This window comes from Thrips palmi, unplaced genomic scaffold, assembly GCF_012932325.1.
Source record: "Thrips palmi isolate BJ-2018 unplaced genomic scaffold, TpBJ-2018v1 HiC_scaffold_17, whole genome shotgun sequence".
Taxonomy (NCBI): Eukaryota; Metazoa; Arthropoda; class Insecta; order Thysanoptera; family Thripidae; genus Thrips; species Thrips palmi.
In genome coordinates, this window is record NW_023144626.1 from 1,448,822 (window position 1) to 1,475,869 (window position 27,048).

The following is a 27,048-nucleotide window of genomic DNA, read 5'->3' on the forward strand; positions in this document are numbered from 1 at the left end:
GATAAAAACAAGTCCAGTGGAGGAGGCAAAGCGCTTTAGCCTCCGGCAGCCGGCCCGGCCGCCCCTCTCTCGGAGGACGCGGGGAAAGGCGAGATTGCTCGGTCGGCCAGGGCGTCAGCTGTCCGAAATACAAGCTGATCAAACCCCGATCTGGCTCGCCGGCCATTTCGCAGAATCGCGACGATCAGCAGAACCGGACTTTCGATCGTGGCGGCCGTGTATGTACACAACACTTGGCGATCCGCCTCTGCGCACACAAGGTCCAACGTTCGTGATACTAAGTCGCAGAAACCGGAGCCGATTTCGAAGGCCTTTGCAACACCATGGCACACAGTTTGTCCAATATCAATTTTTATAATTTTCTGAAAGAAGAATTTAGCTGACAACATTCAGTGTCTAACACCTGTAAAGAATACGTTTCCATGTTTTCAGAAATCACCAGCTGAAAACGCAAGCTTTACAATCGTGAACAATAAACTCACCCTACAGAAATAATGCTACACTAGATTTCAGCATTGCGTGGTGGCCTGCGCGCACAGTGGTTGACCCCGCCTCCGCGTGGCCCTACGCAACAACAGTCCCAAAGCCAGCAAAGCAAACTCGACAACTCTGGCGGAAGGGGGGTCGGGCACCTCAGACCACGCCGCAGAGAGGCAGGGGAGGACTTGGAGGAGGGGGACGAGAGGAGAGCAGCGCACAGCCACTGCAAATAATAAACTATCAGACCGTGAAACGCGTTCTTCATATCTCAGGTCATCACACCGGCTGGAGCGTGATTCGGTGTCTCTTCCCCCTGGCGTCGGCACTGCTGATGGCGCCAGAAAGGGAATCTCAGAAGACCGGCAGGCGCTTCCATTACAGATGTGTCCATTCATCACCGTCAATCAATTAAACGAGGCCCCCCTAATCTCATGCTCCCTTCCAGCTTATCTTTCTCCTCGCACACGCCACGGCGCGCCTCGGCGCCACGCCAGGAGGGCCTTATTCCAATCTTGAGGATGAGCGGAGGGCATCCATCAGCCCCTTGCACTGTTTCATTGAGTTCGAGAGCCATCTGCATCTGGCCATCCTTCTCCCGGCTAAGTCGCGTCGTGGTGGCATCTGCCTCGAGCATCTGGGCACTGGGCACGTCAGCCCTGCATTGAAAAAAATATTTAACTCCAATCTTTTCAGTTGAAATTTTTAAGTACTCTTTAAGTCAAAAGAGTACTGGGAATCAGCCGAAGAATCGAGGAAGTGGGAGGAGGAAGACAAGGACGAGAAGAGCACGCCGCGCCACATATGTACACATGGCAGAACAGTATATCTATGGAAAGACCATAATCCCATTAGATGAATCGTGTTTGTTGAGGGATCTAGCCAAAAGCGACGGTGACAGTGGAGCAGGGTACGAGCGCTGGGTGCGAGGCTCCGAGAGTGAGAGAGAGGCCGCGAGAGCAAGAGAGGGAATGAGAGAGTGAGAGGCAAGGCCGTGACAAGAGAGTAGTCTCTGAGGCACAAAGCTTCCATTTCGCATCAAACAGCCCCAACGCACGCTAATCCACTTTGGCTTATTCGCCTCGCTTACTGCCTCAGTTTCCACAGCGATTGCTTACGTGACACTGCAGCACCCACGTCGGCGTCCGCTGGGAATTCTAGCGAGTGTCACTTCCACTGACAGGCCGCCCGCTCCTCTGTTACGCCACAGTGGAATTTGTGAAAGAAATGAACTGTTGATCCTTCAAAAAGGTCTTTCCTCCTAAAAATCGTAGAAGAAAACCACCAAGAAATTCAGAGGACTATCGTTGAAGACCTACCGTTAAGACTCCAAACTTCAAAATGCAATCACAAATCTTGGCAATGTTTAGAAAACGAAAATTTTCTTGAATGTTCTTTGACGTGTCTTCAAACACGAAGTCTTCTCCATGTGAGACACAAGACGAAATCCAATCGAATGCATCCGCCTTTCTCGTGTCGGGGAAGAGACGGCAGCGCATAGCAGCGCTGGAGGGGAATCGCATCTCGATATGAAATTTCTTGCGCATCCGACCCGCAGCCCGCAGCCGAGCGACTGGTGCCGTGGCTCCGTCTCTCTCGCACCGCAGCGCGACGCCCCGCGTGTGCGACAGAGAACAAGCTGTTGGCGCCGCACCCAGCGAGCACTGCCGCGACGGCGAGTAGTGCACTTGCACATTCATGGCAGCGGGCCGCGCCCTGCCTCGCCTCGGTGGAAACTGTTGCATAAAGCGTCAATCATTTTTAAGGCGCGCAAAATGGCACAACGGACGGAAACAACGTGCTGCCGGAAAGTTTGCCGGGGCCATTGTGTCGGGGCTTCGCGCCACGCTCGCCGCTCCCTGCATGCGCGGCAACAGCCAGGCACAGCGGCCCGGCCTCGCCTCCCACAGCGAAAATCGAGCAAAGGTTTTTGGCAGACTCTTGTCCCCGCCAAGGCCTCGGCCAAGGCAGTCTGTTTGTCCAGCCTGACACGCCCCGCCCCGCTGGGAGCAAGCTTTCCCCCTTTCCTTCATACGCGGACCTCATGCCCTGCGTTTTGTTTTTCATCGGCAACCTTTTCAATTCAAACGCGCGCATGCATAATGCATTGCCGCGCCGCCGGACTGCGAGGGGAGAGAGGTAAAGGGAGGGAAAGGGGAAGGGGGGGTCCAAAACGGTCTCGCAACACCTACAAGCTCCTGGCTGCTCCCCGCGGGCGGCCCGTGTCAAGGCCATGCGACGCAAGCTGCAGGGGGGCTGCCCTCCCAACAGACCTCCGGCTCAAACCCCGGCAGAGCAATGTGTGTCCGTGTGTCTGCGTCGGCTTTTGAAATCCACCCCAGGGCGAAATAATTTTGAATCATTATTTTTTGTCCATCCTCTGTTACTGTACTAATTTATCTTTTTTACGGACACAAAACTTTTACGATTGGTTTGCAATTTTTCTTTCTCCCCTTGCCTGCTGGTCACTGATTTTCGAGAATGTTTAGACACACTGCAGAATTTTCTTTCACTCCACTCTCAACGCCTCGTCTGGAGCTTCGATAAGATTTTAGATTTTAAAAGGTTTTCATTTACCCCGCTTCGGTTGTTCGCACTCATAGCGCCTGCGAACCGCGGGGTAGGCAAGACGCTGCGCACCGCTGCCGCCGCGTTGCCTAGCCGCCGGGCGCGCAGCGCGCTGCAGAGTCGTCGCTCCGTCTCTCTCGCACCAACGGGGAGTCCTCTAAACGTGCGAGGGAGACAGGGGGACGAAAACGTCCCTCGGAATCAGTCTGCAGTGGCGGTGGAGCGGCGCGAAGCAAGAAGCGGGGCGAGTGGACCGGCCGGGCACCTCTGGGTCGTATCGCCACCCGCCGGGCAGGGGCGGGGCGGGGGGGGGGGGGGCAGCCTTATCGCCAGCCTGCGCTGCCGAGCCGCCTCTGCAAACATAACAATTACACTAATGGCCGTGATTTTGGATCGGGCGACGCGGGGCCGGCCGAGCAGGCAGCGCCGCCAGCCCGAGCAGGCAGCCCGCGATACGCCTCAAGCCGTCTGCGCGCAAACACAGCGCCTTCTCCACGACGTTCCACGACGTCGGCAGAAAAAAGAAGCCCATTTCCAAGCGGCGGTGCACGTACTGGGGAATGTTACTGCCCTGGGAGTGGCTGGTGCCGCTGCTGCCGCTGCCCCACCAAGGCCAGTATCTCGATAGCGGCGCACTCAACTTTTTCAAAGCTCCTCGCCCCGAAACATTGTAAGGCGGTCCGAGCTTTGGGCCGCTAAAAGTCAACGACGGCAGCGCAGCAGCAGCAGCACGCACGAGTAGCCGGCGAGGAACTCCGCGTCGCAAAAGGGGGTTAGCGCACGACGTCGCGCCCGCCAGACTTTATCCGTCGGGGCTTTCGCTTCCCTTCGCTTGCTTTCGCTGTATTTCAGCCTACTTATCGCGTCCCCGACGGGCCTGACGGTCCCCTGCCCCGGCACAAAAAAGGCGTCAAAACGCGCGACGGCCGATCCGTCCGAGGGCCCCCCAAAATGGCGGCATCGGGCTCCGGACCGGGGCATCCACCCCTAAGTCATGCCGCAAAGGGGGCGCCCTGCCGTTAATATTGGCTCCATCAAAATACACGAAAACAAAAACAAAAAAAAAAAGAATGCGAGGCAATGGGACGTGGACGCGACATGCGGGCACTCTCGATTCGACTGGCTGATTCAACTGACGTTTTCCCAAATTCGATTACTCGCTGCGCCGTCCCCTTCCTACCCCTTTGCATTGAAGGGGTGGGGGGGAGGGGAGAGGGGGCTTCAGCGACGAGTCGTAAACACGGCGACCCGCACAAAAACACATAACGAACATTTTACATAAAACATGGAGCGGCAGAGGCACACGTCACACACGAGGAAGGCAATCAATTTTTCAGCAGCTACCAGAGGGGACAGCAACCTCGCGCGGCCGCGTGGCGGGCGGGGAGGGGGGGGGGGGGGGGGGAGGGCGCAGCGACGTGTTTTACACGCTGCAGAGACCCACCGTGCCGTACTGCGCCCGAGCGCTGCATCCGAGCCATTCGAAAGAGTCGTTTCGTCGCTCTGTCTCCATCACACTCATAGCGAGAGGGGTGCGAGAGAGACAGAGCGACGACGACTCTCCGGAATCGCTCGTCCGTGCCGAAGCGCTTGGCCACGCTGCGGCGCCCCCACTGCAACGGACTGCATACCTGCAACACGACACGAATGACGTTAAAGCCATGCTGATAAAGCAAGAGAGACAAAGAGAGAAGAAGAGAGAGAAAGAGAGAGAGTGGGGAGAAAAAACTGCGTGGCTGCCCTTTTGGGGCCCCTCCGGGCCCCAGTCGGCCGGCCATACAAGATCGGATAAGGTGGGCGCGGCCCGCACTAAAAAGGGGAAATAACAGAATTAAATAAATGTGTCCGACACATAAACAGCATGACCAATTCGTCGGGGTCACGCAGCCGGCCGGGGTCGCGGCGGGCCATCCACGCCACTGTATCGAACTGGCAGGGCTCGCCACGGCCCGCCCGCTGTCCTGGCGACAATCAGTGCGGCTTGCTCTGGTCTCGACGCGTCCCCGTCCGGCTTGCTGTTGTTGTTGTGGCTGTCAATTTGATGCTGTTGTTGTTGAACCATGTGCATGTCCCCCAATCCAGAGTACCCAAGGGAGGGGAAGGGACAGAATTAACCGCTCCGTTAAAATTTTTAGTGGAACTAAAAAAAGTACTGGAATGATTTGCGCGTTGACACGGCTGAAGGATGGTGACGGGGCTGGTGGTGGGACTGGTTAAAGGGCTGGTGATGGGGCTGGTGACGGGGCTTGTGACGAGGCTGGTGATGGGGCCGGTGATGGGGCTGGTGACGGGGGTACGAGACGTCGAGCACTAGCCTTAAACAGTGACGCCCCAGCCGCCCAGTCTGTCAAGCCCCGACAAGGGGGTCGTCCCATCACAGTGGATGCAGCCCCACCGCTGCAACAGTACACGCGGGCCTGCCTGCCAGCCCCGACTGCCCGACCCTGACTGCCAGCCCCGCCAGCCCCGCCAGCCCCGCCAGGCTGCATAATTGAAGGCGAAGAACAAACGGAAAGTTTGGGGGCTGCATGGGGGAGCGATGCAGGGAAGCAGGCAGGTGGGGAATCTATCAAAGCCACACCGAGGAAACGTGCTGTGGCAGGAAGCTCTTCAATTTAATATTGTTGCACACGGTCATGCATGGCCCGCTGCCGCGCTGGCTGCGGCGCCACCCGCGGCACGAACTGCCAAGGAAAACACGCAGCGGCTCGCACACCACGCAAACAAACACACACACACACACACACGAATACACACACGCGCACGGACGCACAAACTCGCACGAAGGTTAATTTACCCCCCTGTCCCGTAACTTAACACGTCCTCGGCAGGCGGGGGCGGAAATGACTCCCGCGAAGAATGAGACTTTGGCGACGCTGCGGCGGGGTGGGGGGGCAGAACCGGGAGGTGGGGGGAGGGGGGCGACGCTGGACACGGAGAGGCTCTCTGGCTCCCAGCCCCAGCGGCCATCCCACTGTAGGCCAGTACACTGTGAGCTCGGGCTGTGTACTCAGTACACACACGTCAAAGTGCATTCTCGGGCAAATACACACATTTAAGTACCTAGTACGCACTCAAAGGCGCGACCGTGGTCAAGGACACGCCAAGTTCGTGGTCGCTGAGGCAAGTCCGCGCCCCGAGGACCCGCTTCAGGTAAAAAGTACCCCCTGAAGCGCGTCTGCATCCGCCAGCGTGTGCACACGCGGCCCGGGGCGTCGCCGGAAGTCGGCGGCATGCATGCTGCAAACGGTTGTCGTGCAAGGCGGTGCCCTGGGCCCCGTGCCTGGAGCCTTCCCTGTGGCGGCGTGCGGCGGCGTCCCCAGAGGCCCTCTCGGCGCACGCCGCTGCCAGAGCCCAGGCCGGAGCCAGGGCCGCCTCAAAGTAAACGGCGTCACGGGGCCCGCCGCAGAGTCGCTCCGTCTCTCTCGCACCCATAAGGGACGCCCCAAGAGTGCGAGAGAGACGGAGCGATGAACACGACTCTCGGCATCAGCCTGCTCGCTGCGAAAACGCGCCGACCGGCCCGACCCGGCCGGCTGGACAAGGCGGCCACTTCACCCCCCCCCCCAACCTTCCCCCAACTCCTACCCGTGAAAAGCGACGCACTTCTTTGACATTGGCCGCCGCCCGGCAAACACGCCGCCGCCGAAACGTGCACTCGGGGGGAGTTTCATTTTACCTGTTCAAAGGAGAGAGAGAGAGAGAGAGAGAGAGAGAGAGAGAGAGAGAGAGAGACAGAGAGACAGAGAGGGAGAGAGAGATTCGCAACACGGAGAAACAAGAAGAGGAGGGTCGGCCAAAGTAAAGTAAAAGTAAATGGCGTTGCGCACACGAGGAGCGCAGAGCATCCCCGACACCGCCTCATGCGCGGCGTGGACTGCCCGGCCCAGTGTGCGCGCTGCGCTCCTAAAAGGCGGTGGACTCAAACTAAGCGAGCCCCGCGTTAAAGGGCACATTTTGGCGCTCCATTCCAGAGCACCTTCGTCGCCCAGTCACCTAGTTTCAGCGTGGGGTCGGAGACAAAGGCACCCCATTGCAGGACGCCCCGTCCTGTGAGTGTAGTCGCTGTCATCGTCCGAGTCCATGACGTCAGTAAATGCACCCCCACCCCGCCACGCCCCACCCTACTCCGCCACGCCGCTGTCACGCTGAGCCCGGCGTAAGCCGGGGCCCTTCCAAGGGCCGCGCAAAACAGGGCAGCGCAGAGGGCATCGCAGCGGGGCCGGGCCGGCCGGGCTGGGCAGCCCTTCGCCGAGCTTGCTGGCTGAGCGATGCGGCCCCCACACGACAGCGGATGCAAATGAGCTGTCCGGGCGGCAATGAACAGGCGGGCCGCGGACGGAGGCAGCCGGAGGCAGCCGGAGGCCGCAGGGCGCACCGGGGTCCGGCGCCGTCCGGCACGGCCGAGGGTCCGGCGGCCGGCTTGAATCCCAGGCACCACTTTCGCCGCTCCGTCTCTGTCGCGCTCGTCGTGCTCCCGAGAGCTGCGAGGGAGACGGACCGACGAGCGCGCTGCTCGGAATCGGACCGCAGGGGCCAGGACGCGTCTTGGTGCGGGGAGCGGCCAGCGCCTGCGGCGGGCGGGGTAGGCAACCCGCCGACACCCGTGCGCCGCCTAGCTGGCATTGCCTACGTGCACGGCGCTCGCGCGGCGCCGAGGCTGCCAAATGGCCCTACACTGCTTGCTCGCGTTTTCGACCTTCACCACGACCACACATACACACTCACACACACACACACACACACCGATGACAAACGAGCCGAGGCCCGCCGCCGCGGCCGCTAGATTGGCGAGGCTAGCGAGGCTCCTCGCCGTGCTCCGGTCCGTCCGCGACCGCCAATTACTCCCCGAAGCAGGCCGATTTCGGACCGCTCGCCGTCTCCCTCACACCACTGCAGTTCGTCCAATAAAGTGCGAGAGAGACAAAGAGTTGACGCCGTTCGGAGTCACCAGCCCGCAGGCCTCCGCACGCGGCGCCGCGCTGTCTGGGAAAACGACGACGTGCTTGCAGTGTGCCGCGATGTCTGTATCGCCCCGCATTTACATAGTCCGGTCCGTACCCCCTCCCCATTTTATTCCAGCCCCCCCGCGGTGGCCCCGCCCCTCCTCCCCGACACCTCGGGGGCGAAATATGAGCGGCATCAAGACGGACGGCAGGCCGGTCGGCCAGCGGGATCCTCGGGCGGATCGACTCGGACCCGCCACCACCACTGCCAAAAAGAAGAACAAAAACAACAAAACACCAAAAACAACGCAATGGGCCATTCAGGCGCGGACGTCATGAAGCGGGAGTGATTTTATGAGACCCAACATGTGGCAGTCAAAGTTTAACTATCCTCGCGCGGTGCCCGAAAAAAGCGGCGCGGCTGCCATGCCGCCCACAGTGTGGCACACACGCCGGCACGGCGCCCTAAAATATTTCATTTCCGGGTCAAAAACCGAACGGGGATTGCTGGCTGCCATTCCTGGCGGGGATTCCGGAGCGGAGCAAAACGCGTCGTGCTGCAGCGAGAAACGGGCCGGCCCGTTCATGTCTGACCCGGTCGATAGGTTCATGAAGCAATCCCCGCAACTGCAACTCGTTGACATGAACACGGATCGACAGTCCAAGGTATCTGCAGGAAAAAACTTTGTCGTGCAGAGGCCACAGTGAACTAAATTGTATTAAAATGACAATATTTTTTTACAGTGAGGTCTGCAGAGGAGCGGTGAACACAGCGGCCGCACGTGGCTGCCGGCCGGCCTGGAGGGACGACGTGAAATAATTGCGCGATTTGGCCGCCTTCAGATTTATCTGGCAACAGGTGACCGCAATGACTGGGATCTGGCCGCGGGGCCTCACTCGCAGTGTGGCGTAGCACGGCAAAGCAGTGCCCCAGGTGGGCGCGCTCTGCATCCGAACGGGGCTTCCTGTCTCTCTCGCACTAGGGGTGCGTTCCGCGGGGGTGCGAGAGAGACAGCGGGACGGGGCCCCGTTCGGAAGAAGCAGGCCGCGCCACGGCCGACCACCCCTCTCTCCGTGATACATTGCCCATCCAGACGCGCGACGGCGCTGCTTAAAATTACTCATTTTCGACCATATTTCACCCGATGGAACATCCTCGCGCTGCAAGACGCGGGCGAGGGCGCTATCTACAATATCGGCCGGCGCGGATACGAAAACAGATTCCTTGCAGAGTACACCACAACACCCGCACAGGGCTTCGTCACTTTGTCTCTCTCGCTCCTACTTCTACTATAGGGAGCGCCCCATGAGTGCGAGAGAGACAGAGCGCTGTTTGGGACCGCTCTCCAGGCGCGTGAAGGTGGTCCCGTCCCTTCTCTATCCGACCACCGAATCGCTCCTCGCGTGCCGAACGACAAAGGAGCTTTGTGTCGCCGACGTGAAAAATAATTTCTCTCGCGAGACACCCTTTCCCTCCAAAAGGCAACCCCGTCCCCTTCTGCCCCACCCCTCCCCCTCTTCCTTCCCCCTCCTTTTGCCCCTCCCCCACCCCGCCGTCGCGACCATCCCGACGCCCTGCACGCCGCGGGCCGGCCCTCCTGCGGCCTGCAAGGCCCTGCAAGGGCGCTGCTCAAAGGGCTCCGAGGGCTCCAAGGCCCTGGCAAATCAAGCGGAAACACGGGGAAGCAAGTATTAAAGGCCGGAGCGCGGGAGGGAAGCGAGAGAGCGGCGATAGGGCAGTACCGGGAGCCAAAGCGGCGATGGGGGCAGATTAAGAGGATATGGTACACCTCCCCAGAAGCGGCATTTCCAGGGACGCGCAGGGACCTCTTTCTAACGCCGTCCTGGCCACACCGTTCGAGGTATCGATATGAAACTTGACACACGGGCTCAGAAGGGATCAATCTCAATGACGGTGCGTCCAAAAAAATTTTTGAACGCCTAAGTTAGGCCCCAGGGCAGTCCAGTTCTGGTCCAACTTTCGTTCACAACAAGTCCTAAGAAAATAGGAATATCCAAAAAAGGGCCACGGCACGTTGTAGCTGCAACTTTGCTCTATCCAGAGAACATGTCCCCATCTGCGTGCGGTCAAAAATAGAGATCAAAACCTGGTAGACGGCGGACCTCTGCACGGCGGGTTTGGAGCTAGTCGGAGAGAGGAGGTGCAATATTTGTCCCGACGAGCTGTCCCGTCCCCCAAGCCCCGCACATGTTGTCGCCGACTTTGTTTCACTGAATGGGGACTGTCGGGCTGCCCACCCTCCCCCGAGAGGTTCGGCCCCGGTGACAGGTCGATTTGGCTCTAGGCTGTAGGGCCAAATTTTTAAAAAGGGGACATTTTCTAGTTTTGAAACTTGTACGAAGATGTTTGGCGTGCTACTCTGGTGACAGGCAACTAAAATTTCAGTTTCTACGACCATTTGACCCCGGGCCTGTTGAAACAATGACAAGGTCAAAAAATTTTCGTAGAAAATTAAAATTTTATTCGCCTGGGGGAAAACGCGCTGAGGGAATGGTTCATGTCCTGAGAGTCTGGGCATCCGAAAAAATTTTTCGGAGACAAGGTTTGAGCCGTCACGCTGCCGACCCCCCTCCGGGCGTGAATGGGGGGGCCAGGGGAGGCAAAAAGTGCTGTTCGTAACCCTGGACAGGGTGTTTTTGATCTTGCCCGGCCCGTCCCGTTTTTGTCAAGTAAATTAAAGGTTTCTGTACAGCTATTTCCGTTCACCTGTTTCTTACGGTACCCGGGGATTTTCCGTTCCCGTGTGTTCCCCAGGGGTTCCCCCAAACCCGGGTGCAACCCGTTCGTTGCCTGTTCCTTTCGTGAATGATACGGACCCCCGGCTGTGGAGGGGGGCCGTGCCCGGGCCCCGCCGCTGCCCCCCCCCGGCATGCCGGCTGTCTTTTGCCGTTTTCCCCTCCTTCACTCCCGGACCCCGAAAAAAAAAACCCCCTTTTCCCCTTTCCCCCTTCCCCCCCCCCCCCCCCCTCCCCGGCCCCCCGCCTTTTCCCATTTTCCTTTCTCCGTGGGCTACGGGCCCCCTGCATCGGGTCCGACCCCGGGTTGAAGGGGCCGATCCAGGCCTCGCCTTAAATCGGACCCTTGCGCAGCTGTGAGGGGCCCTGAAAAACTGATAGACGGAGCAGTCAGGCAACAACCTGCCCCCCCCCCGGGTCTGTGCGCCTCCCCCCCCCACCGTGGCTGTAGCGTTGTCTGTTTCCCTTTATTTTTTTAAAACACTGAAAGGGTTTAAAAATTCCTTTTCCGTTCGGACGCAGGCAGGGTTCCCTGTTCGAAACGTGTTGGTAAACGCCTTTGAACTGGAGGTCGTTCCTCCCCGTTCGCTCACAGAGATTCCATTTTTGGGGTTTTTTAACCCGCAAACCCCCGGCTACGGGACCCTTTGCCCGTTGGGGTCAGGGGGGTTTTTGCCTGTTTTTATTGTATCGCAACAAACCGACAAAGGACGTTCCGTGACGTAGCGGGGGTAGAGCTAGTGTTTCGCACTTTGGGCGCGGGAGGCTATAAGAGGTTGGGGTCCGTTTCGAACAGGTTGAGTTGACGGTTTTTAGGTGTTAAAAAAATTGTGGGAAGCAGACAAACACGCTCTTTCCGTTTCTGTCCGCTTTCGGAGCTGTTTTTCGTGGGTTATGAAAACAGACTATGCTCTCTTATTTTTTACGGTTCTTACGTGTTTGTCTCTGAAAGGTTTTTGGGAAACAGCGAAACACGCTCACCTTTTCCTTTTGCTGGGGGGCCCGGCGCAGAGACAAAGCAGCGGGCTGCAGGCGGGTCGCCCGGAGGGGTGGGGGGGGGGGGGGGGGTTAGTAGAGCTCGTCTGCGACAGTGCCTTTTCAAAATTCGCAAAATGTTCAAATCCGCCGTGCAGAGGTCCGCCGTCTACCAGGTTTTGATTTTATTTTTGACCGCACGCAGATGGGGGCAAGTTCTCTGGATAGAGCAAAGTTGCAGCTACAACGTGCCGTGGCCCTTTTTTTGGGTATTCCTATTTTTTTAGGACTTTTGTGAACGAAAGTTGGACCAGAAATGGACTGCCCGGGGCCTAACTTAGGCGTTCAAAAATTTTTTTTGGGCGCACCGTCATTTAGATTGATCCCTTCTGAGCCCGTGTGTCAAGTTTCATATCGATACCTCGAACGGTGTGGCCAGGACGGCGTTAGAAAGAGGTCCCTGCGCGTCCCTGCAGGGGGTGGCAACGGCCTAGGCGGCGCGTGAAACGATGCTCCCCGCTCGGGCCGGCGAGCGACGCGCGGCCGACCACTGTGCACGGTGTCACTAAAATCAACATAACCTCATCAAAACTTCATCAAATTGAAAAACCCAGGTCATTTTCAACATCTACACAAAATTTCCTATTTGTATGTAGTCATGGTTTACAGTTTTAGACCCGTTCAAAATGTTAAATCTCAATTTATAATCAAATTTACCGGCAATTTTAGCCAATTCAATATTTTGCAACGACGAAAAAAGTTATTTCCGTTCGTTTTAGGTCCATACATGCAGCGAGCCGATTGTTGGCCTCAACTTCCCCTATTGCGTAAGCATACTGGAATGCCGATACGACATCTGTGACGGTCACGGTGGCCCATAATGTAATTTGCAAAATTAGACCAAAAGCAGTTAGACTGACTTTGGGAATATTTTTCGTAGCTCTTTCGCACTTGTTTATCGTTCTGCAATAGCCTATACCACGCAGAATTTAATTCTCTATCGCCCTGTGGTAACGGTTTTTCAAACGGACGTTTCAGTTTTCACATTTCGAATTAGTTTTAAAACACTGCAAACTAACCCTAAAAGTACACGTATTTGGTAAAGCTTCACTTGAAGAAACTAGGTGTCGTATCGCAAATCTGACTTCACCACGTTGTAGAGCGGACAATTCTACATGCCCCCGTCAAGTTTCATCACAATCGGTTGATTGGTTTGAATGCTTCAAAGATATTTCAAAAGGCAGACGACGCTTGGGCTTGGCGACGAGTCGGGTCACGCAGCCCAAGTATGAGAAATCGCTGCGGCGGTTATGTCGTCATAGTTGCCGAAAATTGAATGCTGTCATCAAACTAATCAACCGATTGTGATGAAACTTGACGGGGGCATGTAGAATTGTCCGCTCTACAACGTGGTGAAGTCAGATTTGCGATACGACACCTAGTTTCTTCAAGTGAAGCTTTACCAAATACGTGTACTTTTAGGGTTAGTTTGCAGTGTTTTAAAACTAATTCGAAATGTGAAAACTGAAACGTCCGTTTGAAAAACCGTTACCACAGGGCGATAGAGAATTAAATTCTGCGTGGTATAGGCTATTGCAGAACGATAAACAAGTGCGAAAGAGCTACGAAAAATATTCCCAAAGTCAGTCTAACTGCTTTTGGTCTAATTTTGCAAATTACATTATGGGCCACCGTGACCGTCACAGATGTCGTATCGGCATTCCAGTATGCTTACGCAATAGGGGAAGTGGAGGCCAACAATCGGCTCGCTGCATGTATGGACCTAAAACGAACGGAAATAACTTTTTTCGTCGTTGCAAAATATTGAATTGGCTAAAATTGCCGGTAAATTTGATTATAAATTGAGATTTAACATTTTGAACGGGTCTAAAACTGTAAACCATGACTACATACAAATAGGAAATTTTGTGTAGATGCTGAAAATGACCTGGGTTTTTCAATTTGATGAAGTTTTGATGAAGTTATGTTGATTTTAGTGACACCGTGCACAGCGGTCGGCCGCTCGTCGCTCGCCGGCCCGAGCGGGGAGCATCGTTTCACGCGCCGCCTAGGCCGTTGCCACCCCCTGGTCCCTGGAAATGCCGCTTCTGGGGAGGTGTACCATATCCTCTTAAGAAATTTAGAGTGTAGGTGGGAGAAGGACGCGGAACAACCCCTCCCCTCCGTCCCCGTTCTTTCCGACACCTCCAAATTACGAAGACAATGCGCGCTCCCGAAGCAGCCCTAGCAACGCGCCCGGCCAGCGGCACGCCATGCCGCGCCACCACAAAAGCGACAACCTTTCTTGGCCTGACCCCAATGCCCCAATTTTCCATTCTCATCTCTTTTCCGCGGCCTTCCCCGCCGCACGATTAAATATATCCGAAGAAAGCGCCGCCGGCACTGCCGAGCGATTTCGAGGCGCTCCGTTTCGCGGCGCGCTCTCTCGTCTCTCCACACGCACTTCAGTGAGTGCGACAGAGACAGCCACAAAACGACGCTCCACTCAAAGGCGCATACGCACAAAGGCGGTCGCCATTATTATTGAGGTTGCCTCGGCGTGAGGGCACTGCGAGGCACGGCACTGCGAGGCAAGGCGTTCGGACGTGAAGCGGCAGACCGATTCCGAAAAGGCGTTTGGTTGCGCTGTCTCGGTCGTGTTGAAGGGCCCGCCGTGGGGGGTGCGAGAGAGACAAAGCGACCTTTCGGAAGCAGCCTGCCGGGGAGCGGTGGCGAGGTGTGGCGAGGCGGGGGTGCAGATACAGAGACGTGCGAGAAATTGCTATACATTCTTCACAATAGCTATCGCATCGCCTGCGATCCGCACCCCCTCGCCTCGCAGCACGTCGCCTTGGTACGGTGCGGCCGAATGCTGGAATGCCGCGTTGCCGTGACGACCAGGCCATCGGGCCCGCTTCATATAGCGACCGGGCGATGAGCCGTTTGCACCCGGCAGGCATGGGGCAGCGCTTCCGCGCTCTGTCTTTCTCGCACTCGAGAGGCGTCACGATGGGGTGGGAGAGAGACGGTGCGAAGGAGCACTGTTCTTCCCCATTCCCATTCCTTGGCGTGGCGGTATTTTCGGCGATGATGAGCGGAGCGTGGAACCGGGAAGTGGCTTCCAGCGCTTCCGGCGGTCAGACGGCACTCCAGCCATGCCGCAGCACACTCTAGCGGCACTCCAGCAGCTAATGAAGGCAGGACACTAATTCGCAGCGAGCTCCGAGTGGCGAACTGCCGACATCAAAGTGGGCGGAGACAGCCGAGTAGATGCGAGGGAAGGGGGAACTCGAGGAGGGAAATAAGGTAAACCACGGCGATACGCTGCCAAGGCGTACCAAGGCGTACCGAGGCGTGTCAAGGCGTACCAAGGTGTGCCATGGGGTGACCAGGCATGCCGGGCGAGCTCTTCATTCATGGAAGGTGAACAAGGAATCCCGTCGGCAACGCCACGCAACGCCGACTGCCCAACAAACATACAAGGAACTAAACCACCCACTCTAAACGAGTTACGTAATACCGCTCCTCTAACAGGTGCATCCCTATTGGCTGTCCCCGAGTCGATTCTCGGCGCTGTCCGGCCGCCAGCCCGGGCATACATTATACATAAGTTGGGTCAGGCAGGAAGGCGGCAAGGTTTGCACCGAATACATGAATAATAAAAATAGCTTGTAATGGCTCCTCAGCGCGCGCGCCTGGGGGCGCAGCGGGGTGCGGCAGAGCGGGCCGGGGTGCGGTGAGGGGCGGAGTGGGGTGGGGCGTGGCCGCGAATTTGAATAGCGATTCTGATGGCTCGCGGGCGGCGGGCGCTGCGGCGGCACGGGCAGTGTAGTGGAGGCATTGGCCGGCATGCGTGGCCGCGGGGGCAGATTCGGCGAGGCTGGCTGCAGCGCTGCAGCGCGGCGCCGAAGCTATCGCGGCCCTATTTCCTTCCGGTGCTCCGCGCCCCGCCGCACCGGCCTTTAATCTCTACGGGGTCATCGCCGGGCTCGCGGCCAGCAAGCGCCACCGCCGCGCAGGCCGTGGCGGCCGTGCCCCTCCTCGGAAGGCGACGCTTCCGGGCCCACGCCCTCGCCGCAGGCAGCCGGGGGGCCCGCAAGGGAGGGCGCAGTCTTTTTTGTTATTTTTTTCACACCTACCGCCCGCCACACAAGGAGCCGCGCTAGAAAAGGAGGTCATAGCTCTCCCGCTGACGACAAGACAAATCACATGTACTCCTTTCTTTTTTGTCCATTTTTTTCCCTTTCGTCTCCGTGTCTTGCATCACTCTTGCCACCGCTACGCGTCGGAGAACACGATCCCATAGCTACGCGTTTGGCGAAACCGCATGACAAACAGTGAGAAAGCACTGGCTCCTTTAGCGGTGAGAACACCTCGCGTCATCGAGTTTCAGACCCGGGGATTTCCTCATGTACACATGCTGCTTCGGGTGACGAGTGCGAGGTACCGGAACCACGACCCTAGAAACTTTTAAAAGGAGGTGCTGCGCGACGGCCCAGCCCCGAAATCATAATACCTCGCCGTCCTGGTCCTGGAGTGCACCATCCCTCTCCCTTCGAGCGCGGCGCCGCTCCCCCCGGAGCGCTACGCTACCCTTATCCCCCTTGTTCGGCTTTGCCGCCGTGGAGGTCTTTCCCGGCCTTATCTGGGGGCTGAGCCGAGGCGGGGAAGAGAGAGACCGAGGGAGAAAGCACTTCGGCGCTGCTACTCATTGGCACAGCGCAGCAAGGCGCAGTGCGGGCCGCACCAGTAAACTTGACAAAATCATCGTCTCGCCGACAGGCCTCGGCCTCTGCAGCGCGCGGCCGGCATGGCACAGCCATCGCGCTCAGCCCAGCCGCACTTCTCCGTGCCCTTCCTCTATTTCAATACTTCCCCTCCAGAGCGGAGTGGGCTTGGTGACCGCGGAAGGGTGGAAGCACGGCAAGTCGGCTCGGCGGGGGGAGAGGGAGGCGCCTTAACACGCCGAAGTGGGCTGCTCCCATTAAGCCTCTTTGGGTTGGGCCCGCCCCACCCCGCCCCGCCAGGGCCTGCGGCGCACCGTTCGTTCATAAGCCAGCAATCTCCGTTGCAGATCCATCAGCCGAGCCGCCCTGGGTCTGCGCCACGGTCTGGGCCACGGTCTGCGCCGACGGCCTGCCCTCCAGCGCGTAGGGCAGTTTCAATAAGACTTACTAATTTACCATTTAGGCCTCCTTGAGGTGAGGGCGTGGCGGCGCGGCACGCCGGAGGCGGCCGCTGTGAAAAGTTGCTCGGCGACAAAAGGTTCGACAGCGGTGGAATATGCAAATGATCAAAACGCCTCGACAACTTAGAATATTTCAACTTTCACTTCGTCCTTGTTTCTGCCTTGCTTTTTCGGACGGTGCGCGATATGAGTGAGTGGATGGAGCGAAAGAGCTGAACCCAGCGAGCAGCTCGCAGGTTGCAAATGTTGCCACGACCGAAATTAAAACAAACACGGTTACACCGCAAGCCGTCACCGGTGTGTTCCGTCGCGTCAACGTCGCGCTCGTAACGCACACACGCTCACACCTCGCCGACGCGCACGACGCGGGTATGGAAGCTAATGCCATTTCTGCTGATGAAGCTAAGACAAGACAGGGCGGATTGGCGCCAAGAGGAGGACAGAGAGAGGAAGCAAAGGGGGGAAGGGGCGCGGACACGGCCTCATCTAGGCAATTTAAATTTAAGATTAGTCCCCGCACGGATTCGTCAACAGACAGGTCGGCAGGTGGCGTCGGCGTGTCGGCGCGAAGGGGACGCCGCCGAGGAGGGCGCAGAGCAGTGCACGCGGGGCGACACCCGACGCCGCCACCGCCGCGTTTCAAGCGTCGTTGGAGGCAAAGGAGTCCGTCAGCCAGGCCGAGAGGCTCCCCAGGTGAAAGGAAACAAAGACGACGAAAACACGGCCGGGAGAGAGAGAGAGCCGCGGCGAGCAAACAGACAGAGAAAGACAGACCGCACTACACACTCGCCTTGATTACGGCGAGTGCAGCGCGCTCTAGCGGCCTCCTCTGCGGCATTTCTCGTAAAAATGGCGCGCCAGTGTCCAAAACGATTCCGCCTGCGGCACGCGGCGGAGTGCGGTGGAGCGGCTCACATTCCAGCACAGACGGCGCCCTCCCCCCTCCCCCTGCGCCGCCCCCAGCGCAGCCAGACCTTCCTTCCGCTGGGGAAGGAAAAATAAAAGAAATAATAACAAAATTGCGGAAGAATCTATAACCAGAAGAGGGACCCACGCAGCCACCAGCGACAGAGAGAGACAGAGAGAGTACACACGGAAACCAATACCAGCAGTGTGCGGGGAAGTGGCAAGATTTGAGTGGGGAAGGGCTGGGCCTGAGGCTTGGCCCGGGGCAGTCGAGGTGAAAGGGGCGGGGGTGAGGCAGGGGCGGGGAAAAGGGGGGGGGGGAACTACACGCTGCAATGAGACGAGGTCGGCGACTCATCCGGTATTTAATTTTGCCATGTTGTCGATCAGACGGCGGCGCTAACGGCATCCCGCCTCTCAGACGCCCCCCCCCCCCACCTTTAGCGACACTGCAAGGGTGGGTGGGGATGTGCAGGGCGCCGCAGCACAGCAGCACACGCTGTAGAGACAAACTCACTCAGGACCACCTAGACCGTCAAACTGCAAAGCACTCCGGAGGCGGACGGCGCGGCCCGACACCGGAAATGGAGCTTTGAGGGACGCGCACAACACTTCCGGGCAGGCAGACGGGCTGAGTGCAGCAATTGCAGCGTTACAGCGCGGCCAGACGCGGAGCGCCTACACCGCAAACTTACTTTTAGTCTTCACTCTATACACTGTCGTCAAATTTGTGACAGGCGACTGTGGATGTTCGAGCCTGCCCGAGGGTTCACGACGCGCGCGCTTCATTAAGTGCGTGGCGGTGTTCAGACGCGTCGTGAGGCCCTTGATAAGTGGGTGCCGGAGCGCGGCGTGCACTGCGGAGCGCGGAACCCGAGCCGTGCCAAATAATTAAGCCTGCGCCGCACCCAACACCGCGCCGGCGACGTCGACGGCGCGCCGCCGCAGCGAGGGTCGCGCGAAAGGGCCGGCGCGCCCCGCCGTCTACCATTCCGCTACTTAGGGGCGTTTTGTTTCCCCGGGCGACAAAGCAGCCGCAGCGCCAAGCAGAATCAACTAGAAATACAAGCAGGCCGGGAGGGGGCTCTCACGCTCCCCCCCTCCCCTTTCCATTCGGGACCAATACCCCCACCCCTTCTCCCCCGGCGCCCTGCCCTCTCTTCCAATCTCACTCTGCAAAAGTTTGGATCCCACGAGATCTCCCGCGCCTTGCCCGGCCGGCCCGCCTGGCCCGCCTTGCAGCACGTCGGGCCGGACGACCGCGAAGCAGCTCTCAGTTCCTTTTTCAGCAAGGAAGGGGGGAATCCACCCCCTCCCTTTTCCTTCCTACAGCGCGTAATCGCCGCTTTCCATGCAGATCATCCCGTAGACATCGCCCCGACGGCCCCGCGCAGATTACACACGCCACTCGAAGACGTCCGCGGACAGCTTGGCCAGCTCCAAGTGGTTTCATTCTGTCTCTCTCGCTCCCCCCGCCACGTCACGCATCGCGCGAGTGTGACGGAAAGAGAGAGAGGAAACGGGGGGTGGGGGGGTGGGGGGTGAGAGAGAGAGACAGAGAGAGCTGTTCGGATTCAGCCTGCAGCTTACGGCGCGGTCCTCGCACCTGCAGCGCATCGGAAAGACATTAAGCCCGTCGACGCGGCGGTGGCAACAATTCCAAATCAATTCGCGAGCAGACAAAGTGGTGCCGATAAAAAAAGGAAAACATTCTGGTGTGTGTGTGTGTGTGTGTGTGTGTGTGTGTGTGCATGCGCCACGCATGTGTGTGTGTGTGTGTGTGTCTGTCTGCGAGTGCATGCGCTTCACACGGGCGCGCGTGCGTCTGTGTGTGTGTGTGTGTGTGTGTGCATGCGCCACGCATGTGTGTGTGTGTGTGTGTGTCTGTCTGCGAGTGCATGCGCTTCACACGGGCGCGCGTGCGTCTGTGTGTGTCCGTGCCAAGGCCCTGGCGTTTGGCACGGACCCGCACGGAACCATGACCTGCGATCCAATCGAAAGGGTATTTGATCACCCCCCGCGGCGCTGCACGCCGCCGCCATCGTATAAACTGAAGGGATATGAAAACAATAGAGCAGTGGCCCAGCCGGGGGGAGGGGGGGGGGGAGCGGGCAGAGGGCATGTCCCATATGCGCACCGACATGAACATGGAACTGTCTCGGGGCTGACTCTCGCTGATCGGGGAGGTACGAGGAGTGGAGACAGTCCACGACCATGCAGTCAATACGAGGAAAACTGGGACGCACGGACAAAACAGTCTCACAACCGGCCAATGGTCACCGTCGATCACAACTCGCCTGTGGTCATAATGGCACAATGGTCACACTCACTCACAAATCACCAATGGTCACACTGTCGCGCTCACACAGAGAGTCAGTCGGCGGAGTCATAAGAGCACGCCATTGCTCACACAGGACGGAAAATGTGTCAACGAGCCGCGGCCACGTCCCACCCACCGCGCACAATCGATGACAATCCAAATAATTCCAGTTCGACCTGCTACAGGTCTGCGGCAGGCTGACCGGCGCTCTGTCTCCGTCATTCATGGGGCGACCGGTGCGGGGTGAGTGAGAGAGACAGCACTCTGTTCGGACTCGGGCCGCAGGTCGGCATGCGTCGCGGCTGGCACACGTGTTTCCCAGCCCGGGTCCCACGCTGGGCCGAGCCGGTGTGTTTCTGAGCGACCTGCACCTTCATTCCCCACCACACAGAAACGCTGTGCGGTCATGATGGATAGAGTTCAGCAATGGCGTATGCTTCCAGACCAAAAGGCATTCGGTCGCCACTGGAAAAGAAGAGGGACGAAGAAAGCGAGCACGGTAGAAAAAGCCACCAGGGTGGAAGCAAAAGGAAGACCGCCGGCCGGCGCGGTCTGATGTGGGCCCGGTCACACACAAGCTGCGGCGCCGAAACTTCTCTCATCAACACCTCAGCGCCGGACAGGGGAACGCAGGGAGGCTGGAGAGCCAGGGGGGCTCGTGGTAAGTGGTGGCCGCATACACGCCTCGCCTTGCCTCGCAGCAGAGATTCGAGCGCCATCTGTATGCAGCGCCCCGCGCCCACCGCGCTCTTTCGCCGCCACTTGCCCCCCTAACTGCGACCCCCGGCCCGCCCTGGCCGGGCCCGCTACGTGCCGAGCATTATCCTTAAAGGAGTCTATCCGTTTATGAGGACACGTGGAGGCCGCGGTTCATGGCGTCGCGACGATCGCGGGCAATGCAATGGAAAAACGCACACTTTCTACTCGTTCACTGCGATCGCGAAGGGAATAAGGAATTCAATGGGTAAACAATAACTTTTTATTCTCTCTTCTTTTGATTTTTGTTTCCGAAGCTTAGTGTGGCACTGCGGAATATTTTGGCGCCAGCCCGGCCAGCCACGCGGGCACCAATTACAGAGCAGCAAGGTACACACAGGTACGGCATGCACTCACACACGCACACTCGTCGGTGTGAGGGCCCGCGCAATGAAAAGCCACGTGTGTGCATCCCCACTGCGAAAACACCATCAAAAACATCAACACAACAACAACAACACAAACAGACGCGCTGAGCGCCCCGCCACGGCCGCACACTGTTCCGGGGCACCGTTCCGAGTCCGGGGCCACCGCGTGGCGCGCGAGCCCGCGTCAGAAAACACAAGGCCGGCAAAAAAGATCCGCGGGACAAAAACCGTGGCCGGGTCTCCGAAAGATGAACACACTGTAGTAGCGGCCCGCTGGCTGGCTGCGCTAGTGGCCCATCGCGTCTCTGGAGAAAAATGCGACAGGACTTGACCCCGCGGCCCCACAGCCTCGCCGCACAGCCCAACCCTGCTTGACGATGATGGGGCAAAAAACTGCAAGTGTCCGGTCGGTCGGTCGCAGGGCCCCGCTACGCTGGCGGGGCGGCGTATAACGACACTCACACACACACTTACACGCACACACACACTTGCACGGGCCGTTACGGCTTGGAGCCCCGCCAGGCGACACTCGCATTGCAATCTCGCGGCGCGGCGCGGCACTTTGAAGCGATGCGTGTTGCCTAGCCTCCGGTCCGCGGGCGCACTCGGGTCTGCGACACGGCACAGCAGCATCGGCGAGAGCCCTTAACGGGCATTGCTTGTGCATGTGTGTAAGTGTTTGTGCGTGCGTGTATGTGTGTGCGTGTGTGCGCGCGCGTGTATGTGTGTGTGTGTTTCGGATTGATCCCGGAACCCTCTCCTTGCCCTCCCCATGCGCTGTCTGCGCCGACGAGCCGACACACAAAACCACTTCGCCGCGCCGCCGCGCCCCACATGCTGGCCGTGCTGGCCACGCTTGCCTCCACGGCGCTTCTTCGGCCCTAAAGAAGACACCTGCCACCTTATTTACGGGCGGGCCCATTACAGTGTGCCAGGCGGAGCCCGCTGTACACTGTAAAAATTTCGGGTAGTCATACTTTATGACGAGCCTGTGGAGTGGCACGTTCGTCGCTCTAAAAAAGGATGACGATTTCATGGCAAATTTTGGTGACAGTTTCATCAAAGCTCCTTTGACTTGTTTCATGGGCGTGTCTGATGACATTGTAGTAAGGAAAATAAGCCTTGAAATTGCCATCACGTGACAACAAAAATTTTGACAGTCTACTGACTCGATGGATCGCAGCCGGGGTGCCAAGCGGCATGCCTGCCTGCACATGCACGTTAGCCGTTAGGTGATGGTGATGATGAGGCAAGGGTTGGACACGCAAACTCCCGGTGCATTTACGTAAATTTGCAGTGCCGTCAAAGCGGATCGGCACTCCGTCTCTCTCGCACTCGCAGGATTTTTGCTGGGGTCCGAGAGAGACGGCGAGTTCGTTTACCAGTGTACTGCGATGATGGCCTGCATCATGAGCGTCATGGAAAGGCATCGGCATCCCCCACCAGAGACGGCAGAGCGAGAGAGAAGAACAGAAACGCACTGAGAATCACTCCTGCAACTTGATAAATCTGGCAGGGCCGCCGCCAATTAGGAGGCGAGTGCGCGATTTCTGGCAGAGAGAGAGAGAGAGAGGGGGAAAGGGAGGGGGGAGTCAAATCGCGTGCCAAGCTATAAACACCGTCAGGCAGCCAGGCAGCAGGACGAAGCTAAACAGGGCCACTCCAACTCGAAGTGCTCAACTCAAGGTCTTCCATGTGCGGCACGCGAAAACTTTGGGGAAGACGGACACACATGAACACACACACACACACACACACACACACACACACACACACACGGGCGGACGGACGGACCGGCACACACACTAACACACACATCAGCGATGTGCAGAATAGTATTTCAACCCGCCCGTGAACTATTCTCCAGAACCGCATGCATCACACACACCAGACTATACATCAGACATTCCCCCTCCCCTCGGCCGCTGCATCACGCGCGGAATGAAAGCAAGTCGGTATTGCGATCAACACAATTCCCTCGCTCTCCCCGCCGCCATTCTTTCTACTCTGCCGCTGACTGGCTGAGTGAAAACCTGAGTGAAAATCTGAAGGCGCACCGCCGCCGCGCCGCCGCGCCGTGTGTATATTCCGGCGGGTGGTGTGTCGCGATATCAGAAAGCATTTCCTCCGTTTATTCCGAGGCGCGGGGCGGAGGCACGGCCACGACCCGGCCACAAATTGTGTGTTTCCTTGTCCAGCTAGGCTTGGGCCGCGAGCGCCGCCGCTACCGCTGCAACAGCCCCCCCCCCCCTCTTTCCGCGCCACAACGCCCTCCTGGAAGGGGAGCGAGTGCAATTGAAACTTACGGCGTGGGGCCACGGCAAGCAGCGACCACGCCGCACGCGTGCCACGCTCCGCCACGCCTCCCGCGCAGTTTCATCCACCTCAACGATAGGCGAAAATGAGCTCGCGCGATATTCGTCGATCAACGACGACGGGCCCCGCAGACGGTGCAGTTGGCCCTCCCACCACTCCGCACACTGTGAAACTCCAGCAAGGATCGTACTTTGCAACGCGACCTGTGTGCGGAGTACTGGGAGAGCCTACAGAAAATTCTTTGAAAGCTCAAAACATGCAGTTTCATTTTGTTCGGGCCCAAAGAACTTTGTCAAGCGTTTGGCGAGCGAGAGCCAAGTATACAAGCGGGCGGAAAATTCCCCACGAATTTTTTTTCTTTTTTCCAGGATCCCGTTGGGTTTCCGCTTCCAGAGGACAGGCCGGGAAACTCCGTTGGGCACTGCGGTGACTGGAGGGTGGCCGCCAACACGTAATCAATACACTGGAGCCCGTCCCGTTCAGCCGGGCTGCAGTCTTGATCTCAGGACCCTCCAAGGCGGGGCGGGGCGGGACCAGCAGCGGGCGTTCCATTTCATTACACAGCACTGGCAGACACTCGGACTCGAGGGTCACAGATCAAGCGCAACCACAACTACTGGTCTAGTTCAGGGTCCAGAGCATGTGACCGTCCGAACTGAGATGCCTGATTCACCTCGGACAGCAACACACGCATGCGGTTGCATGCCGTTTCGATGGAAAGGGGCCATGGCACCACAGTGTGACAGGCCGGCCTAGGCCCCCGCAGGCTGAACCGCTTTTCTGTCTCCCTCGCACTCACGAGGCGGCCCGTGGAGGTGCGAGGCAGACACAGCGACGCAGCTTTGTTCGGAATCTGCCTGCTAGCCGGTCGGCGTGGGTGGCCAGGGACCTCTCGTCCGACACACCTGTCACACTGTCAATCCGCCTGACAGTCCCGTCCAGTCCCGTCCGAGCTCGCGCCCACCAACACACCATTTCAAACCAGAAAGAGCCACTTTTCATCAAGCCGATCCTGACAGCGAGGAGGCAGGGAACCGCATACACGCGGATTTATTCAAAGATGCACGTGGGGACTTGTGCTCTGACAAAAAAAATTCACACTGATTTGAGCACCAATGCTTACGGTAAAAGAGAATGAGATATCAATCACCTGGTATATTTTTTCTCGATGCCAATAGCATTATGGTGTGTTCTTTTTTCCGCTTCTCTTTTCAGTACAGTCAAATCTTTTTTTTTATTGCGAGGCTCAGGGCGCTCCCTGCGCACGTCGCTCGGATCACGTGACGCGGGCACGCGCGGCGAAACGGGCAAGCGGGCACGCACGCGCAATCCGCTGCATATGACTAGATGCCATCGAGGAGCCATAGGGTATTAATGGGACACGCTATCAGAGGCCGATGCATTCCAAACACAAACACAGCGCACAGACACATGCACACACAGATGCCCACACGCGCACACACAGTGGCACAGATTGCGAGCGCGCACGCAAACACATGGCCACCGATAGCGTAATTTGTTTGCAGAGCGATGCTGACCTGATGGACTCCTGCTGCTAATCAAACGGTTTGGAAAGGACGCGGCCAATCCAAGGCACGGCCGGCGCCATGCGGAAAATGGAGGCGCACACAACAGTTTGCAAGCGCAAAATTTAAAAAAAATAAAAGCAAACAAAAAAGGTGGCTGTGGGCACATGGACGTCCACACACTATTTTTTTTGTCGGAGAACTTCTTACCTTAAGGGGTAGTTTGGGCCATTTTTCCTTGCGGGTCTTGTAGCGGGCTTCGAACTTGTGGTCCCAGTACTCGCGGCTCTTCATCCAATGGGGCTGAAAAAAAACAAAAGAGAGGAAAAACTGTTAAAACAATCCAAAGCATTCACACTTCAGCTTTACCACTGTAATTTCTTTTCCCTTCAAGAAGCGGGCAATTTTCTCCCCCTCGGTCGTCCAAACTTATTCCGCTTTCATTTGCATCACTAACGTCATCTGTTAATGAGAAACTGATAAATTATTTCGTTTCTTTTTTGTGTGTGGTCGTTTCTTGCGGAGTGGAGAGTCTTTTCTCTTTTTTTTTTCTGGTGCCCCCCGGGCGACCGCATGGCACCGCATGGCACGGCACGATGACGAAGGACAATCCGCGTCCCTCGGCAAACAGGGCCGATATTTGAGGCAATATCGCGGCGGGCTGCAGGAAACGCTTCATTAGGAACGACGGGCCGAGTTTGCTTTGTGCGGAAGCACGCCGACGGCCCCAAACACGCTCCGTCTCTCTCGCACCCCCACGGCCCGCACCGCGAGTGCGAGAGAGACGGCTCGGTATTCGGAATCGCAACCCTCAGGGAGCCAAGGGGCGGAAAAGTAGTTCCCCGTCGCTGCAGCGCAGGGGAGAAAAAGAGAGAGAGAGAGCTGTAGAAACAGAGCCGACCGAGGCTGAAAACCACCAAACCGGTCTCAAGAGCGTATGGCGGTTGTGCGGCCGGGCCTTGCGCTCACATCATCTGGGCCCCAACAAGCACGCTGAGGGGTGACTGCTCAGCCTGACACCGAACAGTCTCTCTCTCTTTTAACGGTGTAACAGGGGTAGGCGCGGCGACTTAAACGGCCCGGGCGGGGGAGACGCGAGGGTGGTAGTCGCGGGGGAAGACGCGGGGCAGACTGCCCCTCCTCAAAGTTTGCCCAGCTTGACAATACCGCTTTGATTTCGGCTTGCAGACGTCGCTCTCAATGGGAAGCTTTGTGCCCCTGTCTCGCGCGCGGTTTTGTGCGTGTGTTTGCGTGCCTGTGTGTGTGTCTGTCTGTGTGTGCGCGCGCGTGTGTGCGTAAAGCTGTGCTGGAGCGAATGGCTGTGGTGCGGGACACCGACGCAGTCACCATGCAGCCAGCAAACAGTTGGAGTTGCCTACCCCCCGGGCGCCTATCATAAGCAACCCCCAGGCAGTCGGGGGCGGCGCTGTTTGAACAGGGTCTTCTTCCTGGCCGTGAGTCAGAGGCTGCGAGCGTCGTGCGGTTTGTCGAGACGTCGCTATGCCGTGCCGATCAAGCCAGCCTGCAATCACGTGATGGCGGGAATGCAACGCCGTTGTCTTTCCTCCTTCGCCGTCAGGAAACTCCCATCGTCACTCGTTTTTCGAAAACGACGGTGGCCTCCGAGTAAGGCAGCCACCATCGTTTCGATCGTAAACAAGAGGATCGATACGTCGAGACGAAAAGGCTCGGCCGAGTCTTGAATACAGCTCGTGAGAACTCCGCCGTAATTAGAGCCTTTCCTGTGTGCACACTGTGCACACCCACAAAAGGTGGGGTCTGACCCTTCGGTTCCAAGGGACTCGGCGGTCGTTACTTACAGCGTGGGCCACATAATTGTAATGTACAGGGCGTGGCGGATACACTGTGGTGGCGCCGGGTGGACTTGGGGGTCAGTGGTGCCGAATGCTGCAAACGGTGCACGGGCGTCCGTCGCACACGAGAA

General features: G+C 58.0%; 1 protein-coding gene across 1 annotated transcript in view; it reads right to left on the bottom strand.

Annotated features, from left to right (window-relative positions):
• The window catches only part of LOC117643933 (alpha-mannosidase 2x), a 113,338-nt gene that overhangs the window by 52,026 nt on the left and 34,264 nt on the right, over positions 1-27,048 (bottom strand). Inside the window, exon 2 of the mRNA XM_034383119.1 lies at positions 25,314-25,406. Coding sequence (XP_034239010.1) covers positions 25,314-25,406 — 93 coding nt within the window. The remainder of the gene's footprint in view (positions 1-25,313; positions 25,407-27,048) is intronic.